Source organism: Chroicocephalus ridibundus, chromosome Z (genome assembly GCF_963924245.1).
Source record: "Chroicocephalus ridibundus chromosome Z, bChrRid1.1, whole genome shotgun sequence".
NCBI lineage: Eukaryota > Metazoa > Chordata > Aves > Charadriiformes > Laridae > Chroicocephalus > Chroicocephalus ridibundus.
In genome coordinates this window covers 69191506-69211358 of record NC_086316.1, presented here as the reverse complement: position 1 = coordinate 69211358, position 19853 = coordinate 69191506, and the positions used below count along the sequence as shown (strand labels likewise).

Below are 19853 nucleotides of genomic sequence, written 5' to 3'. Positions count from 1 at the left end.
TGCAGCTATGCCGTTTGCTGTTTTCTCACAGTCTTGCTGTAGTAAATTGTCCTACATTTTAGAGTAGAAGAAATTGAAATATTTCTTCTGGGGATCACCATGATTGTGTAGGCAGAATATATTTTATTCTTTTAATGTCTTGCAGCCTGTGCTAAAGCAATTCTCCTTGAATACAGTTAGAGGTGCTTAATACTTCCCAATTATAAGTTTTCATGCTCACTTGCTTAAAACTTCACTAAATCTTCACCACTGGGGATGAAACAGTCTATAACTACCGTTGCCTCTGGTGAATTATTTCAGGAAATTTCAAACAAAATGGTTCAGCTGTTTCACTAAGTTAGACTAGAAAAAAAAATGTATTTTTTCCCAGTTTTTGAGAACATCTCATTTGACATTATTTCCATACTTCCAAAAAGTATTTGATACGTGAAAGGGCATGCTTTTCAGAAATACAGGCACATTTATACAATATATAATCAAGATTTGTGCATACTCCATAGAGAGTTTTTAGATTTTAGCAGCCAAATTCCCTGATGATTTCAGGCTGCAGGAGAAGCTGCATAGAGCAGTCTTAAATCTGGCAGTTCTTCAGTTAGGAACACTTGACTTTGCAGTCTTTTTATTATTATTACAATGCTTTAGGGCTTTTTTTTTGCGTAACACAGAATTACTTTGAATTCCACTGGAAAACCAATATGATCTTCAGTCTCTGATCTCATTTATACTGATGTAAATCAAGAATAATTTTACTGAAGTCGGTGCAGTGTCACACAAACAAAAAATGGCCATTATAGTTCGAAGTTTAAGATAAATTTTACTTGCAAATATTTCTGTAATTTAAAAAGAAATAAAGCCTGACATTTGAAATACAATAAAAACCTATGTTTTATATAGAAGATGATCTGATTTAATTTTGCTGAGGGGTTTTGATTTTTCATTCTTTTATAAGTATACAAAATTAATGAATGACACTAAATTGTAAATCACAGATTGGGAAAAACAAATCTAGATGGACCAGCTGAGTTTCATTTCACAGTTAAAAATATTAATCTTCTGAGACGTAGGGGCTTCTTAATTTTAGACTGTTACATTGTAAACTGTTTGATGCTTTTCAGATCTGTAACTTTTTGTTCCTTATTTGTTCTACTATTGCAACTAAGTATTTCAGGTCTGCGTATGCAAAATTATTTCACATTTTTCACAGATGTTCCGTATTTTCCCTTTTCTTTTAAGAATTAAGAAAAACCAGTGATGTTAACTATTGCTTATCCATAAAATCAAAATTACAGAGGGAGAATGGAGAGGTACGTATTCCTTGTATCCATATTTTAAGAGAAGTTATTTTAAGAAACAACAGAAAATAATAAAATATGAGTGTTTACCATAAATTTCCTATCAAATGTCTGCTTACGCAAACTGTACACGTTTACATGTTTTAGAAGATAAGCATAGTTCTCTGGGTTTCATACGTGGATCAGCCAGTGAATCACTTAGTTGAGATAGCGGTGCTCCCATCCTAGGAAATACAGTTTTGATGTTTATTTCATTTTTTGTTCAACAGTGTTATAGATGCTGTCTACCCTAAACACACAGCTCTTGGAGAAGCTGATCATGATGACGTTACCTTTTAACCTACCCTTGCGCATAGGACCGCATCCCATTCATTATCTCACTGCTGCTTCCTGCGGCCCACGGCAGCCCCACTGGAGGCTCTAGACCTCTGCATGACTCTATTTGACATAAGTAGTGTCTGGAGTAGTAAGGCCTTCCATCACGGTCGCATTTGTGCTGTACCTCTGGCATGGGTCCCTGACCAGTCTCACCGAGACATTAACTCAAGCAAGAAGTGACACTAACGTGAAGTCTACAGGGCTTGACAGTGTTGTGGGCTCAAAGAGAGTATCAGATGGGCTCCAACCCCAAGCAAAAAATTGAGTGTTGTATCAAGAATTCACGTGCTTGACTTCAAAAACTTCCCTTGGTAAGGGTGGTGGCTGAGTTTCTTGACGAAGGCTTTTATAGGCTGCTTTATAGGCTCAAATTTGTATTTGAGCCTGGAAAGGTGAGATAAGCACGCACAGATATGCTAATGTGTATAGTTGGGTTTTTTAATGGATGGAACCTGATTTGATGTAAAAAGCTGCACTGGAAATACTTTGCTTCTACTGCCTCAACATTGAATTCAGTGCTTGGTAAACTTTAGAAAAATTCAAGTGCGGGAAGAATTTACCCATTTGATTAAAAGCCTGAGATATGGTTAGCTTCTATGGGACAGAATTTGAGCTTTTATTTTGTTTTTAGTTGAAATGAGGTACTTAAATATGAAAGTAGTGAAGGAAAAAAAACAACTTTAAAAAAAGGTTTCTAACACTGACCATTTCTGTTGTCTAGACAGAGGTTTGGTTAGGATAGGATGGGTTTGTGGCTATTCTAATATGAGAGTTTCATTTCTCTTTGTCTTGTGTTGAATTTTTGTTCAGTTGAGTTCTGTTTTCAGACAGACTTCCCCTTGAGCTAAGGTTATTATAAAACAAAGAAGACTAAAGTCACTTTGTTTCTTTTCAGCAAAGTAGAAGCAGAAATTATTTTTATGCCTTGTTGTAGAAAATTGCTGTGAAATTGTCTGAAATAGAATTTTTGTTCTATATATACGTACAGTGAATGGAGCACAAATTTAGAGGCAAAGGTAGGGAAATTGGATTAGAATGTCTGACCATAGAAATGGGTGATAAGGGTATATTTGACATTCGTGAATATATGGGATGTAGGGGTAACTTCTATTCTTTGACGTGTACATCTGATTTCTATTCCATTATGGCAGTTCCATGCAGGACATAAATACAAAATAAGCAGCAAGTGCATCATGTTCAGGTTGAAGTGAAGAATTGTGATTTTAACAGGTGTTCCTTAGGGGATCCTTGTCAGCATAGGGCCTAGAAATAACACAGGACTGTGGGAAAGAGAATTAGTATCTTCAAGCAATTACATAATTATAAGTAAAGGTTCCATTGGTGGGAAGCAGAGTGTAACACTTCAGCTCATGCTGAGTTGCAGTCTGTACCAGGATCAGTTCTATTTACTTGAGTGCAATTATTCACAGAGCAGCCTATTTAGAGCAGGTTTTACGTGGGTAAGCATATTACTTTCTAATCCTTGCTTTTCAAAGTCTCAGAGCAGAGCTAGTCGGAAAATTAAGTTTGAACTTTCCTGGCAACAGGCTGGTACTTGTGTTAGAAATAATAATTAAGCAGCAACGTGTCAGTTTTAAACAGAAAGGAACTTAAGAGATCCCATGCTCGGACTTTAATTATTTCCTTAATCTATTAGAATTGATTTACTAGAATAAAGTAAACTACAATTTTATTGGGTCACTGAAACACCAAATTAATTAAATCCAGAACCTGTCTTGGTGGGTAAATTATGCTTTGCTTAGCAAAAGCCCAGCGAAGTATTCCCACATAGTCTACTGAATTCCCCAGTTCCTTAAAATACCACACTGTGTCTGTAGCCAGAAAAAGTATTAATTCTCCAACGTATATTCACGTTGGTTTTATGTGCCCAGTTAGTAGGTGCTTGTTTTTTTATGATATTTCACTACTCTTAAAACAGGCCCTTAGTAATCTTCTGGAAAAATGATACTAAAAGATCACTTGATAAAGGGTGCTACGAGCTTATTTGTAAAAACATTATTCCTGTAGTTATAATTGGAACTGTAAATGTAAAATAAGCATATTGCTTGTGTCATTGTTAACTTTCCTTTTCCATTAAGGAGTCATGGCACAACAGCACAGTTGAAGAAGACTCTGAAGGAGATAATGACTCGGAGGAATTTTATTATGGAGGACAGGTAATGGAGGAAATTTTTGCACAAGTTTCAGGAAATTAAATTTGAAGGCTTCTGTTGTTCATTCCATTATAAATTTATGATAATAATTTCTTATGTTTATTCAACGTTGACTAGAATGCCATGTGTATGTCTACACTGTATTTTATAGCAGAAGCATTGAGTGTGTTATGCTGTATAATTACATCTAATTTAAAATAAGATTAGTTTGTTTATATTTGCAAAGCTGTAAGAATAGGAAAAGCAAGTACTCTTCAGAACATTTGAAAATAGAAGGCAGTTGCTTACTTCCAGGAAACAGATACTCACTTTTTAAAGCTTATCCCATTATTGATACAAATGGGAAGTCAGGCTGGATCCAAATCTGTTTCCTTCTGGAGGACTGCAATTTTGTAAAGTCAAGAGCACTGCAATTTAATGGTAAAAATGGTTATTACAAAACAATTTTGATGTAGGCAATAGTCCGTTCTTTTTCTGAGCTCTACAGTTAAATTCACCTTGAAAAATGCTGCATATTTTTAGATGAATGTACTGCTCTGTGTCTTTCCTTCTTATTCCCTCAGCAGAACTAGTTATTATTGCATTCTCTTATGTATTGGGAAATAAAATCTCATCATCTCTTTTCCTTTTGCAATGTCAATAGAGTGCTTCAAGCTCCATTCTCTTTATTACGATTTTTCTTATCTTTTTAGTCTCACTATCGCCCCAAAGGAATCATTCCTCACTTATATTATTAGACCTGTTTATTTTGATGAACATTTTAATGAGTGGTGCTTGCTATTTATGAAAGTTGCCACACGGCTGAAGCCCCCATTCCGTGGGTGCGCATTGGGTCGGTGCGGAGAGCGTGGGATGCTGATGAGCAGGACGTCGACAAGCCTCTTCTTTTGCAGAGCCAACAGTGAGGCGGGGTTTGAACACAGAATACATGTTGAGGTGTTTCACTCTAAAAAAATCCAAACAGAGCATGCCCCTAAAGGGCTATTAAAAGTGGTATTGAAACTGAAAGTGAAAGAGTGTATTTTCAGTGTCAGAAACAACTGACATGAGGGATTGACTCATGTTCACTTTAGAAATGACTGCAGCAGAATGGCTTGAGAGCAGCCCTGAGAAGAGGGACTTGGGGGTACTGGTGGACGAGAAGCTCAACATGAGCAGGCAATGTGTGCTTGCAGCCCAGAAAGCCAACCGCATCCTGGGCTGCATCAAAAGAAGCGTGGCCAGCAGGTGGAGGGAGGTGATTCTGCCCCTCTACTCCACTCTGGTGAGATCCCTCCTGGAGTAGTGTGTGCAGCTCTGGAGCCCTCAGCACAAGAAGGACGTGGACCTGTTGGAGTGGATCCAGAGGAGAGCCATGAAGATGACCTGAGGGCTGGAGCACCTCTGCTGTGAGGACAGGCTGAGAGAGTTGGGGTTGTTCAGCCTGGAGAAGAAAAGGCTCCGAGGAGACTTTATAGCAGCCTTCCAGTACCTGAAGGGGGCCTACAGGAAGGATGGGGAGGGACTCGTTATCAAGGAGTGTAATGATAGGATGAGGGGTAACAGTTTTAAATTTAAAGAGGGTAGATTTAGATTAGATATCAGGAAGAAATTCTTTCCTGTGAGGGTGGTGAGGCACTGGAACAGGTTGCCCAGAGAAGGTGGGGATGTCCCATCCCTGGAGATGTTCAAGGCCAGGCTGGATGGGGCTTTGAGCAGCCTGGTCTAGTGGGAGGTGTCCCTGCCCAGGGCAGGGGGGTTGGAACCAGGTGGTCCTTAAGGTCCCTTCCAACCCGAACCATTCTGTGATTCTGTGAATTGCCTCCCTTCAGCTGCTGGCTCTTACAGCCCCACAGAGCGCCAGGGAGGACCGTGTACACAGACTTCAATGCAGAGTGATGTCTTATTTTAATCTGCCTGAGAGGAAAAGTCTTCTGATTTTGCCCTGTGGTGGTGAGTTGCATGTACTGGCTCCATTTTTCAACTCTGCAGAAAGGGCAGTAACCTCAAGGTGAAGGAAAAGGCAGCAAACAGCTGGGGAGTGCTTATTTCTTGAACAAGCACTAGTACGTTTGGTAAAAGATGCCTTCCAGTGCACAGATGAATGAATGAATATTGATGCTGCCTATGAGATATGAACACAGAAAGCATTACATCATTTTGCAAGATGTACAAGAGCTGTGTAATAGGCAGTACTGGTTAGAATGTGGTTGGCTCGTATTTGAAGTGGAAACTACATTGCATTGTCATTTTTTTAAGGTAACACATTTAATTAAAGGAATTATAACTGGCAAAAAAGAAAACACAAGGAGATCAGCGATATAAATAAAATACCGTATCTTTGTGAAAGTCTTGAGTAGAGAATATTCAAAAAGCAAAATAAAAATAAAAAAAAAAACTAAAACAAAAAAAAAGCCAAAACAGGACATCATAGAAAGTATATTTAAAGAAAGCGAAAAAAGGAAATTTTGAATTTAAAATTTCATGGTAAAAAAGACAAAATTCTAAAGAAGACCTGTAGAATTGAAGAAAATATTGAGGACCCAGAAAATAAATAGGAAATCAGGTAAGGAGCAAAGTCCCTCTAGCGATAAAAAGAACAGTCCTTTTTCAAATAAAGTGATTGTAAGAGTTATTAAGTGGGCACCAGATGGATTTTCAGGACAAAATAGTTGGCTGTATATGTGGGGAACAAGCAAGGCAGGCTACTTCATTTGAGACAAGTGTGTGCTGTGCCCACAGAGAACGGGGATAAAAATACCGACTTTAGGAACTAGAGGGAATAGATGCCAGTGCAAACGTGTGTAATACAGTTGGGGAAGATGGAGGTCAGGGGTAATTCTTAACATTTCTAAGTGGTTACAGCTGGAAAGACAAGAGAGCAGCTGGTGATGAAACAAGGACCGTGGAAGATGGGAAATGGCATTTGATGGGCAGTGAAAACAAGCTACGACCTTTTGGTCATAAAGTAAATGTTTGTATCCGCTTCCTAGGCACCTGCTTGTAATCCTCCCTAAGGATTTAATGGATAAATACTTTAAAGTAGCTAAGTGATTCAATAGCCTAAGTCCTATTGATTTTCAATGGGATTTAGGTTTGTAAATCACTTAATCTCCTTTAAAAATGCAACCTTTTGTCATTATGTGGGACAAAATAATCTGAATCAAGTCTCAGATTAAAAACTGAAACTTTCTAAACACAGACCTTTCAGACACAGCAAAGTTATCAGATTTTTTAGCTTTTATATTCACTTTCTCTGAGACTCTTTGTTAATTCTTGCTTTGAATCTCTGTCTTCCACACTTGCGAACGAGAACAGCAGATTGAAACAGTAATACTACTGCCTTTGGCGCTCTCTCCCCCTCTCTTTTGTGCTTCAGTTACAGGACATACTTGCAAATGCAGATACACAAAGCGCTGGCAGTCTCCTCTGCATACATCACTGTGTCTGTGGCACAAATTCAGGGCTGGAAAATGCCATACTGTGGTCTTATAATTTGCCAGAACACTGCTTTGTTTCCTTTTTGAGTTCATAACCTCTTACCATCAGAAAATAGATTGGAGAAGGCATTATCTTGAGCAGTTTAGTGTTCTGTATAGTGTTCCTTTTGGACTTTAGTATTATTGGTACATAAGACTGATTAAAAAATGCAGTTTAGGACCAACAAAGGTGGCAGGTGTGCCACAGCTACAATTTGTGAAATGATTGCTGTGCTCTCCTTGGAAGCAGGACAGCAATTATTTATGCATCTTTAAAGAAATCATCTTTGAGTAATGAGCATGTGAAAAGGATTGGTTTTCTCCTAGCTGAAGTGAAAAAATAAAAATTATAGTAAAGGTTTTATTCCCGTGCTATTCTACTTGGAAAATTGTTCTGACATGCCTGCTCAAACAAGGGAGGGGTGCTTGGCTTATGGCCTTCTGGTCATGAATATCGCTGATATCCCCGATAAACGCGTGTCCATGCTGTGCTGATGAGTTCTGTGCCTAAGTCTAATCTAATTATTCTTTGCCAATTTTTACATGTAAAAAGTGATCAGCTGATTATTATTTGAAAGCTATTTAAATTCAGGTAATCAGATATAGATATCTCATATCTCCAGGTAGCAGAGCTGAAAGTGTCACAGCACTGGTCTCCTACAGATTTGGATGTACAAACAGAAGGAGGAATACTGCAGTTAGATATGGTTCTGCAATAGCAAGAATTCTCTGCAGGAATTCCTGTATAAGGAGATCTATATATATATGTGTGTGTCTGAAGGGATAAATTACAGTCTTGTGCCTTGCTCTCTGAACTTTTTAAAGGTAGAAGCCAAATCCTACTCTCATTTCTGAATCTGTTCAAATCTAGGGAGTTCATTGAGTTTTGTGGAATTATGGTCATTCTAATTGTTGTAAAGAAGTAGAATTAGGTTCACACAATCAGGAGCGTAATGCTTAATGAGAAAGTAGTAATAGTCTGTGAATAGACTGTTACAAGCCTAAAGAGGTGTTTTCGTCCTTGTAGAACATAGAAGATAGTAATTATTTTGACTTCATGCAGTCCAACCAAACCAGCTCGCAAGTTTTGCTTTATAATATAACACTAACATAACTGTTTCCATTTTTCATGTAGATTTTGAAAAAAATGGGGATGATATCTAAATACATGTTTCTTTACACCTTCTCTGGTAAAATACTTAAAATGGGAAAGCGTTCATTTTATTTTTTTTTTTTTTTTAATCTGGTAGCATTGCAGTGATGGATAGAATACAGCCACTTGGCAGACCGAAAATGTAATTTAAATGCTGAGACATTTGGCATATAGAATAGTTTCATGCTTCTCTTGTTGAGCCCAAGCCATTCTGTGGCTAATATTTTTGAGACTGTGACAATAAGCAAGAAGGAGCAAACCTTTGTCCTGCAGCAGTTGAACTGGGATGATATGACTGGGGAGATCCGGTTCTTCTCCTTCTTAACAGTTTTAAAATGCACAAGGGTCCCAGAACAAACTCCAGGACAAGACAGGACAGAGGGATGAGTCCTTTGCAGCTTCTCTTCCCACAAACAGGAGTGGGACCCTCAAAAAATTTCAACGCAGAGGTGCCTGCTTTGCAAATCTCATTGCTTAGCAGAGCTAGACCACATCAGTGCTCCAGGTTATCAACACAGTGTCCTTTCTGAGCATGGCATTAATGAATCTTTATGTAGCATATTTTGCAGGGGGAACTTTCAAGAGCTTAGGTCAGGTGCCAGTAATGAAATAAATAAAAACTCCTAGGATATTTTTTTTTCCCCGGTAGGTTAGCTATGATGGAGAACTTCACAAGCACCCACAGCTGGAGGCTGATTTGACAGCAGTGAGAGAGATCTATGGACCTAATGCAGTATCTCTCAGGTATGTCATTGACTTTTCCATGTCGCAGAACATTTTAACGTTTTGGAGATTGAGTTCTGTGTGGACCCTCCCTCACTTCCCCAAAGCACAAGCCTTTCTAGCGATTTCTGCACATTGTGTGGCAAAAGGAAGGAGCACTGCTGGCTAGCAATAATGCTGGTTTTGGGTTTTTTTGTGGTTGGGTACTGATACAACTGGCTGTGCTGAGAACAAGCCTTGGAATCCTGTTCTAAAGCATCATTGTCTTTTGCAGTTCAGTTGGTATTTGATCAGGATGTTGCATTTTGTTGAAAATTACTGTTCAGCATTACTATAAACCCTTGTTAAACTCCTTTTCTGTCATATTGTGTCTTTTGCCCTGGAGGTGAACAAGAGTAATGTTAAGAGATTTAGTAAATGTTTTGCCTGGGGAAAGATTGAAGGAACTGGATTTGTCTAGTCTGGAAAAAGAAGGGGAAGACATAATAACAGTTCTTCTTCAAAAAAGTTGTTTGTAGATAGGAGGAGTGATCAAATGTTCTCTGTTGTCATCATGAGAGAGACAATAAGAAACTAGCTGTGTTAGCAACAAAGAAGGATTTGATTAGATTTTATGAATGCTTTTTAATTGTGGGACTCTAAAGTATCCTGCAGAGGGAAGTGGTGGAACCTCCGTCAGAGGTGGATTGCGAGGTGTAATTACACAAAAATTTTGTCAGGCATATACGAGCACGCATGATTCTGCCATAGGGCATAACTGTATGATATTTTTAATACGCTTCAGGTCTTTTATAACTTCATTTTCCATCTATGCAATTTTAACAATTTCATAGAAATAACAGGTAGGCAAGATGTAACAGACCTGTCAGTTGTATTACAAAGAAAATATCAAAGTTGTCATACAAACTAAGTAATAAACTACAGAGAAGATAATAACCTTAGGCATACTTATATTGCAAGTAACAATTCCCATTAACCTCTAAACAATAAGCTCTGTTATTTTTGTCTAAGAAGAGAAAGCATGTCTACAACTATGGTGTACTACACCTTTTCAAATTAAGTGGAAATTTCATTACATTTTGAGGACCTGGGGAACTGAAATCCAAATAGTTGTATATGGGTTTAGGAAGTGAATGAGATAAATGTTTAGCTGCCAAACTGATAACTGTGAAATTGAGAGTACCTTGATAATAGGCTCCCTCAAGCTCCTAAAATTGAAACATTGTATGTAACCTTTCAAAAACTTTATTGCTTCTAATTTATTGAATCAACTGTTTCATTGGAAGCATTGTGATCTTCTTCAGCTCACTGTAGTAGAAATTGGCATATGTGGCTGCTTTTGGCATGTGGAAAACTTTAATGCTTCTTCCACTCCGCTGTAGTTGAAAATACTCATAAATTCTTGGCAATGACGAACACAGCGTTAACGATTCAATTTCATCCCTCTCCTGCAGCTCCACTTCTCTGTGGAGTGAGAAGTCTGTCTGACAGTGGCACCCACTAAGATGCATATTTCCTAGACAGATGACCCTCTTTTAGTAGTCTCTTGCTGTCACAGAATCAACTGTACATATAAACATGAAATTCCTATACCTACATGCTTTTCACCACTGCCATTTGAAATCTGTCCACCAAAGCCATGAGAAAGCCCCCTGGACCAACTGATCCAAACTCCTCAGTATCTATTTATGTTGCTTGTGCATTGATGGACGGAGGACCTCTGGGAGCTTCAAAATCAAGATGTGTTCATGGAGCCATTGCAGGCGGCAGATCATAAGCTGCATGATTTCTCTCCCCCACACCCCCCCCCCAACACCCCACCCTCCATCCCCCCCAGGCCTTTCAGCTTGGGGAAGAAAAACAACAGTCAGCATCATGTGTCTAAAATCCATTTTCTATGATGGCAATGGAGTAGGGGTAAAGGGATTTCAATGAGTATGGAAATTCCACAATTATATCTTATTTTTATGTGATCCTTTCTTCCATTAATATTTCTGTGTTTCATTACTTCAGCTACATTTCTGTTTAATATATAAAATTACACTTATTGACAGCCTTTTGAATCTCAGTCATGTGAGTAACACCAGCCTGTGTTCATAAATATTACTGAAGAGTTCATAACAATCTGTTCTTTAGATCTTCTGGAAAATTAACAAAAAAATCTGAGGCCTCTGCTGTGCAGGACAGTGGTTAAGCCATTCAGTAGGTGGAGAAATTCACTGTCTCAAAGCCAGGTCTTCAGCGAGGTGTAGGAGGTCAGGCAGCACCTGTATGTGTAGCTCTGGGTGAGCAAACCCTGGAGCAGCTGTCAAGGTGACTGTGAAGCCTCAAGGCAGCACAGTCCTGGCCAGCCATCGTCCTGCCCTGTGTGTGCCTTGTGTGGACATGTCTGACCTAGAGAGGGGCTTTGGGTTTGCCCTTCCCAGAGAGAACCATTGGGATGCTGAGGTTCAGTGGAAGGGGTTCCCTCCACCAGACTTCGCAAGAGGTCAAGGCATTTCCAGTGTGAGCTACATCCTGCCATGGGCTGAGAGCCACTTTGGTAGGAGATAGTTATATTCGTAAAAATATTTTTGTATTTCAAAATTACTGTATCAACTTATTTATGCACGACTGTCACTGTGTACTGTCTCAGTCTAGTTTAATAGAAAAGCGTGGAAGTCAATGTGAGAACAAGGATATAAATGCAGTGGAAAGAAAAAAACCTAGTGACTAGAATCTTTGAAAAATTGAGAGTGATTGCACTTTTACAGTATTGTCCAGTTAGGTAATTTAAATGAAAGGAAACCAATTTTTTATTAAGGCGTATGAATGAGTATTTTCTAGCCCTTTTTTTCAGAAGTCTTCAAGTACGTTGAGGGAGGGCAATTAGAACGAGTCAGAAAATAAGAGGCAGAAAAGTCACACTTTAAATGTAAGATTTCGGATGGTAATGAAATAATTTAAATCTGAACCCTGGGGACTCCAGCAGTACTACACATAACAGATAAAATTAGGCAGCTATTGCCTTGGGTGCATTACAGGGCAATCTTTATGTTTTGACAAACAAATGCTTGAATGTATGAAACAATCTCGCCGTTATAATATGCCACCCTCTAGGCTAAGTTGTGTTTGTCTTCAATGATTTATCTCAAGCCTCTCCTTAGGTTACTGGCCGTTAACCTGAAATACGTTTGAAAATTAACTAGGATTTTCTTTTGTCATAAATATAGGAGCAGCACGTTACCATTATTGTTTTCGTGATTTATTTGTGCAATACACAAGGCAAAAATACATAGCAGCAACGGAAAAAAAATTTGAGGGAATTAGTAGAAAAAAAGATTTAGCCTGTTTAAGCAAGATCCACTGAAAGAAAGTTCCAGTGCAGCAGACGGTCACCCACTGGGAATATTGATCCAATCTATGTAAATGTGTGTTTTATAACCATTCTCATTTTACAGACAAGATTATCCTTTATAAAATCTTCCCTGTTATAAGTACTCCTGGGCTGAGGAGTATCTTAAAGAGCTCTAATGTAATGTAGTTCTTTCCTTTCAGGGAATATGGAGCCATTGATGATGTAGATATTGATCTGCATATTGATGTTAGCTTTCTTGATGTAAGTAATCTAATCACAGAATTACATAATGAACATTAATATCCATTTAATTCTGCTACACATCAGACTCTCTAGACAACCACTGAGACTTTCCTTTTTTGGAGACTTGATCTTCACAAGTGCCTGTCGCATTATTGATTGCTACTCAGCGGAAAGGTTTTCTTTTCCTTTTATGATCACACCATTAAAATGCTTTGTAGGCTTTTATTTACTGCATGTGTATTGCCTTTCAGACATGCTTTGTGCATGGTAAATGTTTTAACTGGTATAAATGAAATACATTTCTTTTTTTGCTATCCTAGGCATTAGTTAGGTGAAGGCACTTCATAGGGCAGAAGACTTTGTCAGGGGCTCTGCTGTGTGCCTCTCGGCATCTGCAGCTGACCGGGGAGAGGCTCGAGTGGCAAAGGAGACACAGGACAGCGGTGCTGCCGGCTGGCAGCGTGGCTTCTGTAACAGCGGCGCTGTCATTAACTCCACACTTCCTCACCTCGTCTGTGCAGTAACTTCCTGTCCTCTAGATGGAGAATAAAAATTACCGCTTTTAGGGGCATCGTTAGCTTCTGCACAGATATGTCATATTCTTAGCTTAGCACAGCATAAGATGTTATAGGGCTTTTCTAAAATTTAAGAAAATCCAATCAGACCTTGAATTATTTTAATCAGTCTTAAGGAGCAAATGTTTCCTTTGCCCCGTGTTACGGGATAAGTTTCCTTTCCATCTTTATTTGCTCCTTTGCTTCTCAGCTTTGAAGCAGTATCTCTTGATAGAAGGGAAGGCGTCTGCCTGCACTGTAGGTGTAGTGTTGCATATAAAGCTGTGCTCAGTTTAAATGATCGTACTCCACAACTGGAAGCAGTCTAACGCTGCTCTTAGGGGTGTCAGCAGGCAATAGTTTGTCCTAAGTCTCGAGTTTAAAGTTGGAGTAGATACTCCACAACTGGGTAAATGGATGGATGATGTTTATAACAACCCTAAGGCAGACTGACAAAATGTGGCAGTTCGTCATGATGGCTAATAGTGTTTGTTGTTTTCTTTTTGTCTTGAACTAGGAAGAGATTGCTGTGGCCTGGGATGTAATTCGCACAGAGCCTATAATAGTGCGATTGCACTGTTCACTTACGCAGTACTTAAATGGTCCAGGTTAGTCACCCGTGTGTTCTTCACGTGCCTTGTATGGTGTCTCGGTCTGAGCCATGTACTGGGTGATAGATACTCGTTCACTGCCAAATCTTTGACCCTGCCTGTGCTTATGTCTACTGCTGAGAGCAGTCCTACTGGTATGAAATTAAGTATACATCTATTTGCGTAGCTAGGCCCTCAAAAATGACATGGGCATCTAATTTAAACGTTCATAGGTTGATTTTTGAAACTTTTTTCCCTGATATCCTTTGAAATGCAACTGCTTCCCCTAGGAACCAGGGTTAAGGAATAAAGAGCTTCAGTTTCTCATATGTGATTTCCTGATTTTGGAAATCAGGGATCATCTGTACAGATGAGATACCACTGATAAGGTATACATACACAGACCTGTGCAGTGCATTAGTATGCGCTTTTTCATGTACCTTTGAAGAATCAGGCCATGATAATTATCCTTTCAGCTTCTGATTTCTATATGATTTTTTTGTGTGTGTATGGTTGGACTTGGTGACCTCAAAGGTCCTTTCCAACCATGAAGATTCTATGATTCTATGATTCTATGACTGTATGAACTCTGGGAATCTTTAGATTTGAATGAGTTGTTAAGTGAGTAAAGCTTCCTCATGAGAGTAACAATGATCAAACTCCTGAAGAATCAGCTGATTTTGAAGATTTGGAAATATTCATATGGAAGAGTCAACTTCAGATATATTATTACAGTGGGAAGTCAGAACTAAGTTGCAGTTTGGACCATAACTTGCCCAGCTTCCAGTGCAAGCTGTCCATTCAGGCTTGTATCTGTGGGAGAATTTTGCCTCTGGAAAATGAACAGATATTTCTAGCCATAATACGTTTAGCAAAATCTGTCCCAGTGAGCTATTTTTGTAGGATATGTTGCCTGCCGGTGCTAACTATAAGCTATATTCTGTTCATTCAAATAAGCATTTCCTCAGATCAGTCTATCTTTTTTTTTTTTTTTGCTTGACTTTGGTCTTTTTGTGTGTATTTTATTGCTTCAATCTTTTCTTAAAATCTTAAAATATGTATTTGCAGGTAGCAGTGTTAGTATTCAGAATATTTCTGACGAAATGTAATTTAAAACATAAAAAAGTGCACCAAATAAGAGAAGGTGAAGCGTGAAGAGCAGCTTGCAGTAAGAAATGATCTAGTGAAATGAGGAGTAACAACAACATGTCTTCTGCACAGTTGACAAGGTTAGAATGGGAAGCTAAGTTCCCAGTCCTGCAGCTGATTGCGGGAGTGCCTGAGTACCAAGAAAGGCAAAGTCAGGGCCAGAGGCAAGTGCTTCACTGATACTGGTTTTATGAGCTCAGCTGCTGTTGCAGCCATATCTCTTTATTTAGGACAAAAACCAGACAATGATGTCCACCATCTTTTGTGTTAACAAGACCATTTCTCTGTAAATTCCTCTTCCCCTTTAAATACTTCCCCACCTGGAGTACTGCATCCAGCTCTGGAGTCCTCAGAACAAGAAGGACATCGACCTGTTGGAACGAGTCCAGCGGAGGGCCACAAAGATGATCAAAGGGCTGGAGCACCTCTGCTATGAGGACAGGCTGAGGGAGTTGGGGTTGTTCAGCCTGGAGAAGAGAAGGCTTCTGGGAGACCTTACAGCAGCCTTCCAGTGCCTGAAGGGGGCCTACAGGAGAGATGGGGAGAGGGACTCTTCATCAGGGAGTGTAATGATAGGATGAGGGGTAATGGTTTTAAACTGAAAGAGGGGAGATTTAGATTAGATATTAGGAACAAGTTCTTTCCTGTGGGGATGGTGAGACACTGGAATAGTTTGCCCAGGGAAGTTGTCAATGCCCCATCCCTGGAAGTGTTCAAGGCCAGGCTGGATGGGGCTTTGAGCAACCTGATGTAATGGGAGGTGTCCCTGCCCATGACAGGGGGTTGGAACTAGATGGTCTTTAAAGTCCCTTCCAACCTAAACCATTCTCTGATTCTGTGATTCTGTGTTGTTTTGAGACTACTGGGCCATAATGTTATGATACATCTTTTTCTCCTGTAGTACTTTCTGTTGACTGATAAACGGAAATGCAGTGTACTCCAAAGCACTCTGGGGGGTATTCATACCACCCTGTAGCTGTGTAATATCCTGATTTTAGATAGTCGTTCTTCTAGTTAATAGCTTCTCTCATTATTGTACTTGCGGGCAGTTTCTCCCACGTGTCTTAGATGAGGATGAATCAGCTTTTGGAGGTACCAGGCTGTCTCCTCTGGCCGTGGAACTTAGACAACAATTGTAGTCTAAATGTCAGATTTTAAGATTGCTGGTCTAGGTATGATGATTCTCATTGAATATATTAGCCCCCCCCCCCAATCATGTGTTCTAAATTTGTCGGTCTGAAGACATTGCTATCCCTGATCAAATCATTCATCCCTTTTGAAAAAATCATCAGTTTGTCTTTAAAAGACAGGATTATATTGGAATAATAACGTTAGAGAAAGGGTATCTACAGGGCTTTGAACTAAGTGAAATTGGATAGCCAGGTTAGATATATTTTATTTTATTTTTAAATTTAATTTATTAGAGTGAAATTAAGGGATACAATTTGACATTCTGAATAAAGTCTGGCTTTCTGAGTGATCAGGAGAATACAGATTTTAAAATACTGATTTACTTTTTATAATAAAATTTGAACCAACCCCAGATTTTTTGTTTTCATTCCTTTTTTATTTTACTGTAGTCATTACTACCTTATGTAATATGAAAGATCAGGTCTATTTGGGCTTGTCATATGTGTTGGCTGTTGTCCTGCCTTGAGGACCTGAGGCTCTCCTAACAAGTGCTGGTTTCCATCTGCCACTTCTATCTAGTAAATGTTATTAAAGGATTTTAGTAATACCAGGAGCTAATTTCCAGACTTCACCCTGCACACTTCCAGTTTTCTGACAGATGAATATGGGTATACCAATGATAGGATGGGTCTTGAGGAAAAGTCAGGGTAATTCTGGGCCACTGGAATTCGCATATCAGGTACTTAGATGACAGTTGTGGATCTTGTATTAAAATGCCTCCAGAAAGGGCATTTTTATGCCAGTTTTCTTCATAGTCACAGGAAATGTAATGTGTGTAAAGACTACTTACTTGAAAACAAATATAAGAGATGAGGCAACATGAATTACCAATCCAGATACATTTAGTCTGATACTGCTCTAGTACCTGCACAATATTTAAAAAAGAAAAAAAAGACACATTTTTGTAATTAAAATTAGTGGGAATTGGGGGAATTCAATTTCTGAATTACTCGTTTGTAAAATTACTAATTATATTGGGTGATATTCCAAAAAGGACCATTAATTTCTTAATAGGCATAGATGACATGTCCCCCTTTCACCATTTCTTCAATGGCATTGTCTATAGTAAAGGTTCAGATATAACAGGGTCCTTAAATATGACTTACATGGTCATGAGTTCTTGATTATTGCTTTAAGTTCATATATATCAACAATATCTCCTTTTTCTGTAGTGCCAACTGTGGATGTATTTCAGATCTCTACTAAGGAAAGATTTGGGCTGGGACATCAGCTGAAAAAGTAAGTCTAGAAAAGCGTAAACCCCGTTTTTTAGGAGAATATCACATTCTTTTAGTTCCTGGACCGTGCCAAGTAGGATGAAATTCACAGGTTGTCAGGTTGGTTGGATCAAACTGTTTTGAACTTGTTTTTCTTGAAATAAAAAATAACAGGATTTTCTTTTTTAAGTTCAGTTTTGACAGTTGTTGGGGAGAACCTGATCTGTGCTGCCTGCCGGGGGTTTCTGTCACTTTGCTGCCATTTAGGAAGTAAGCTACAAAAGTTCAAAAGACTGTAGCTAGGAGTTTTCAATTTCATGTTTTTGCTTAGATGGTGAAACCTCTGGAGCAGGCTTTTTGAGCATCATGCATACCCTAAGGGGGCTATGCTTTCATGGTCGCCTTTAATATTACCACAGTAATTAGGCCATTCACATTTCGAGGACAAGAGGGAAGAACAGTTGGAAAAATTAGCAGTTTCATATGTTCGTGGTACAATTCAATTTAATAAAATTTTGCCAAGTCATCTTTTCACATATGGTCGTGTATGTGTAATAAAATGACAAGAATATAGGTTTTAATATCTGACCATAACAACATAAGAATCCCTTAAGAAAAAAAGAATCTTTTGCTGTTCAGTGTTTAAAGAAATTCAGTGCACCACTTTCATAATCTTATAAATGAAGTAATGTTACTAAACTCTCTATGGTCCATGACTTTGAAAAAAAAAAATAAAAAGCTCCCCAGAGTGAACGGTCCCTTAAAATGTTTCAGTACTTAACACTGCCTCTGATTTGTGCGCCGGGCAATTACAAAGGGTTCCCATAAGACATTTTCAAGGACGTAGCTGCATAATTCACAGTTGAGCAGAAGTCAGAATACCCCTGAACCCCATGGCCCCTCATGGCTGTAGCAACAGGATATTCATCTTTGAGGATTCACTAAATTTTCAATAAAATCTGTACCAACTTCCACTTGGATTTTATCACTCAAAGACCCCCATTGCTAGATTAGTCAGAGTACTTTGGCTTGGAAGGAGCTATTGGAGGTCACCCAGTGCAGCCTCCTGCTCCAGGTAACCTCCTCTATCTTCAAAGTTAGATAAGTTCACTCCTCTAACTTGGTTAGAGTGTGAAGAGTGCCTGAAACTCTTGAGTCTCAGGCAACCTAGCTGTGAAATCTCCAGCCTTTGTGGGCAACCGATTGTATTTAACTACTTTTCTTCTGGATGTCTTCTTTTTATAGCTTTTATGTTTTTTAGCTTTCCTTGCTACAGCTGTGACCGCAGCCTTCTGCTGTCCATCTCTGGGAGCTGTCTTGCTCTGTCTTCTCTGTAAACCCTCTTTGGGTAGTTTAATATTCGACATCCCTACCTTCACATTTGTGAAGTAGGAGAACGTACTCCTACTTGAGCAGTGTGGATGCTGTACCCCATCTCTGTAGTCACTGGAGAGTCAGATGCCTACAGCTGGACGGGATGCCTTTGAATCAGTTTGTCTCTAGATCTCCATGAGAGGCATACCTGTGTAAGTCCTGCAGTAGTTGTTTACCTAGACTGTATTCTCAGTAAAAGTTCAGTGTAAATTAAGTTGTATGTGGAAAACAACCCCAACATTTTTGAGGAGCTGAGACTGCTACAGCTGCCTGTAGAGTGAGGACATCGCATCATATCACCTATGTGGTGAACAGAGAGACACCGGTATTAAAGCAAATATATCTTGGCTAGGATAAGAAAATCTTTTTTTCTTTCTTAATTTGCAGAATCATGCAGACGTTTGTTACACAACAGTGGAAGAACAGCAAAGAGAAATCTAATTGTACGCACAATAAGAAGGTGTCTGACAAAAAGGTGAAATCCCCTCTGCACATCTTTTCTACGTTGCGCAGGTAATAGCAAGGAAAATGAGCTGTTGACACCATATCCTGTTCAAAATCCACAGCAGACTTCACAAGGTGAAACGCTGACTTTTCTCCACAGAGAAGTGCTCTATTTATATCTTACCTCATGGGTTTCCAGTCCTTGCCTTGCATGACATCAAAAGTGAACTCAGTACTACTGCAGTTTCTAAGACCATTTGAAGGCAGAGCATTTCAGTGCCCTGCTGTCTGAAACAGCCATGTTTCGTCTAGAATTGAAAATAATTAATTTTACGTTATTTAACTTGTTGTATTTGTATCTTTGTAGCTTGGTAGCATTTGACTGTTACTTGAATAGCAAGAATATAGGTCATATATGCAAGTAATATATAACATATATATAATATATATTTTAAAAAATGTGGTTGTCTAGCTGTTCTTTCCACAGCTGTGTATATTTTTTATTTTTTAAAACTAGAATGGTCTTTAATGAAAGACTGATTTTTAGAGCTGCTGAGCACCCACCCCTCTCCACTG

The 19853-nt window shown here is 38.9% G+C and overlaps 1 protein-coding gene across 4 annotated transcripts in view; it reads left to right on the top strand.

Annotated features, from left to right (window-relative positions):
* The window catches only part of PARP8 (poly(ADP-ribose) polymerase family member 8), a 124712-nt gene that overhangs the window by 58757 nt on the left and 46102 nt on the right, over positions 1–19853 (top strand). For all 4 annotated transcript variants that reach the window (XR_010069033.1, XR_010069032.1, XR_010069031.1 and 1 more), the window contains exons 5-11: positions 1234–1304; positions 3770–3847; positions 9105–9199; positions 12716–12776; positions 13830–13920; positions 17415–17481; positions 19221–19346. Coding sequence is in view for 1 of the 4 variants with exons in the window: in XM_063319701.1 (XP_063175771.1) it covers positions 1234–1304; positions 3770–3847; positions 9105–9199; positions 12716–12776; positions 13830–13920; positions 17415–17481; positions 19221–19346 (589 nt within the window). In the remaining 3 variants the exon portion in view is untranslated. The remainder of the gene's footprint in view (positions 1–1233; positions 1305–3769; positions 3848–9104; positions 9200–12715; positions 12777–13829; positions 13921–17414; positions 17482–19220; positions 19347–19853) is intronic.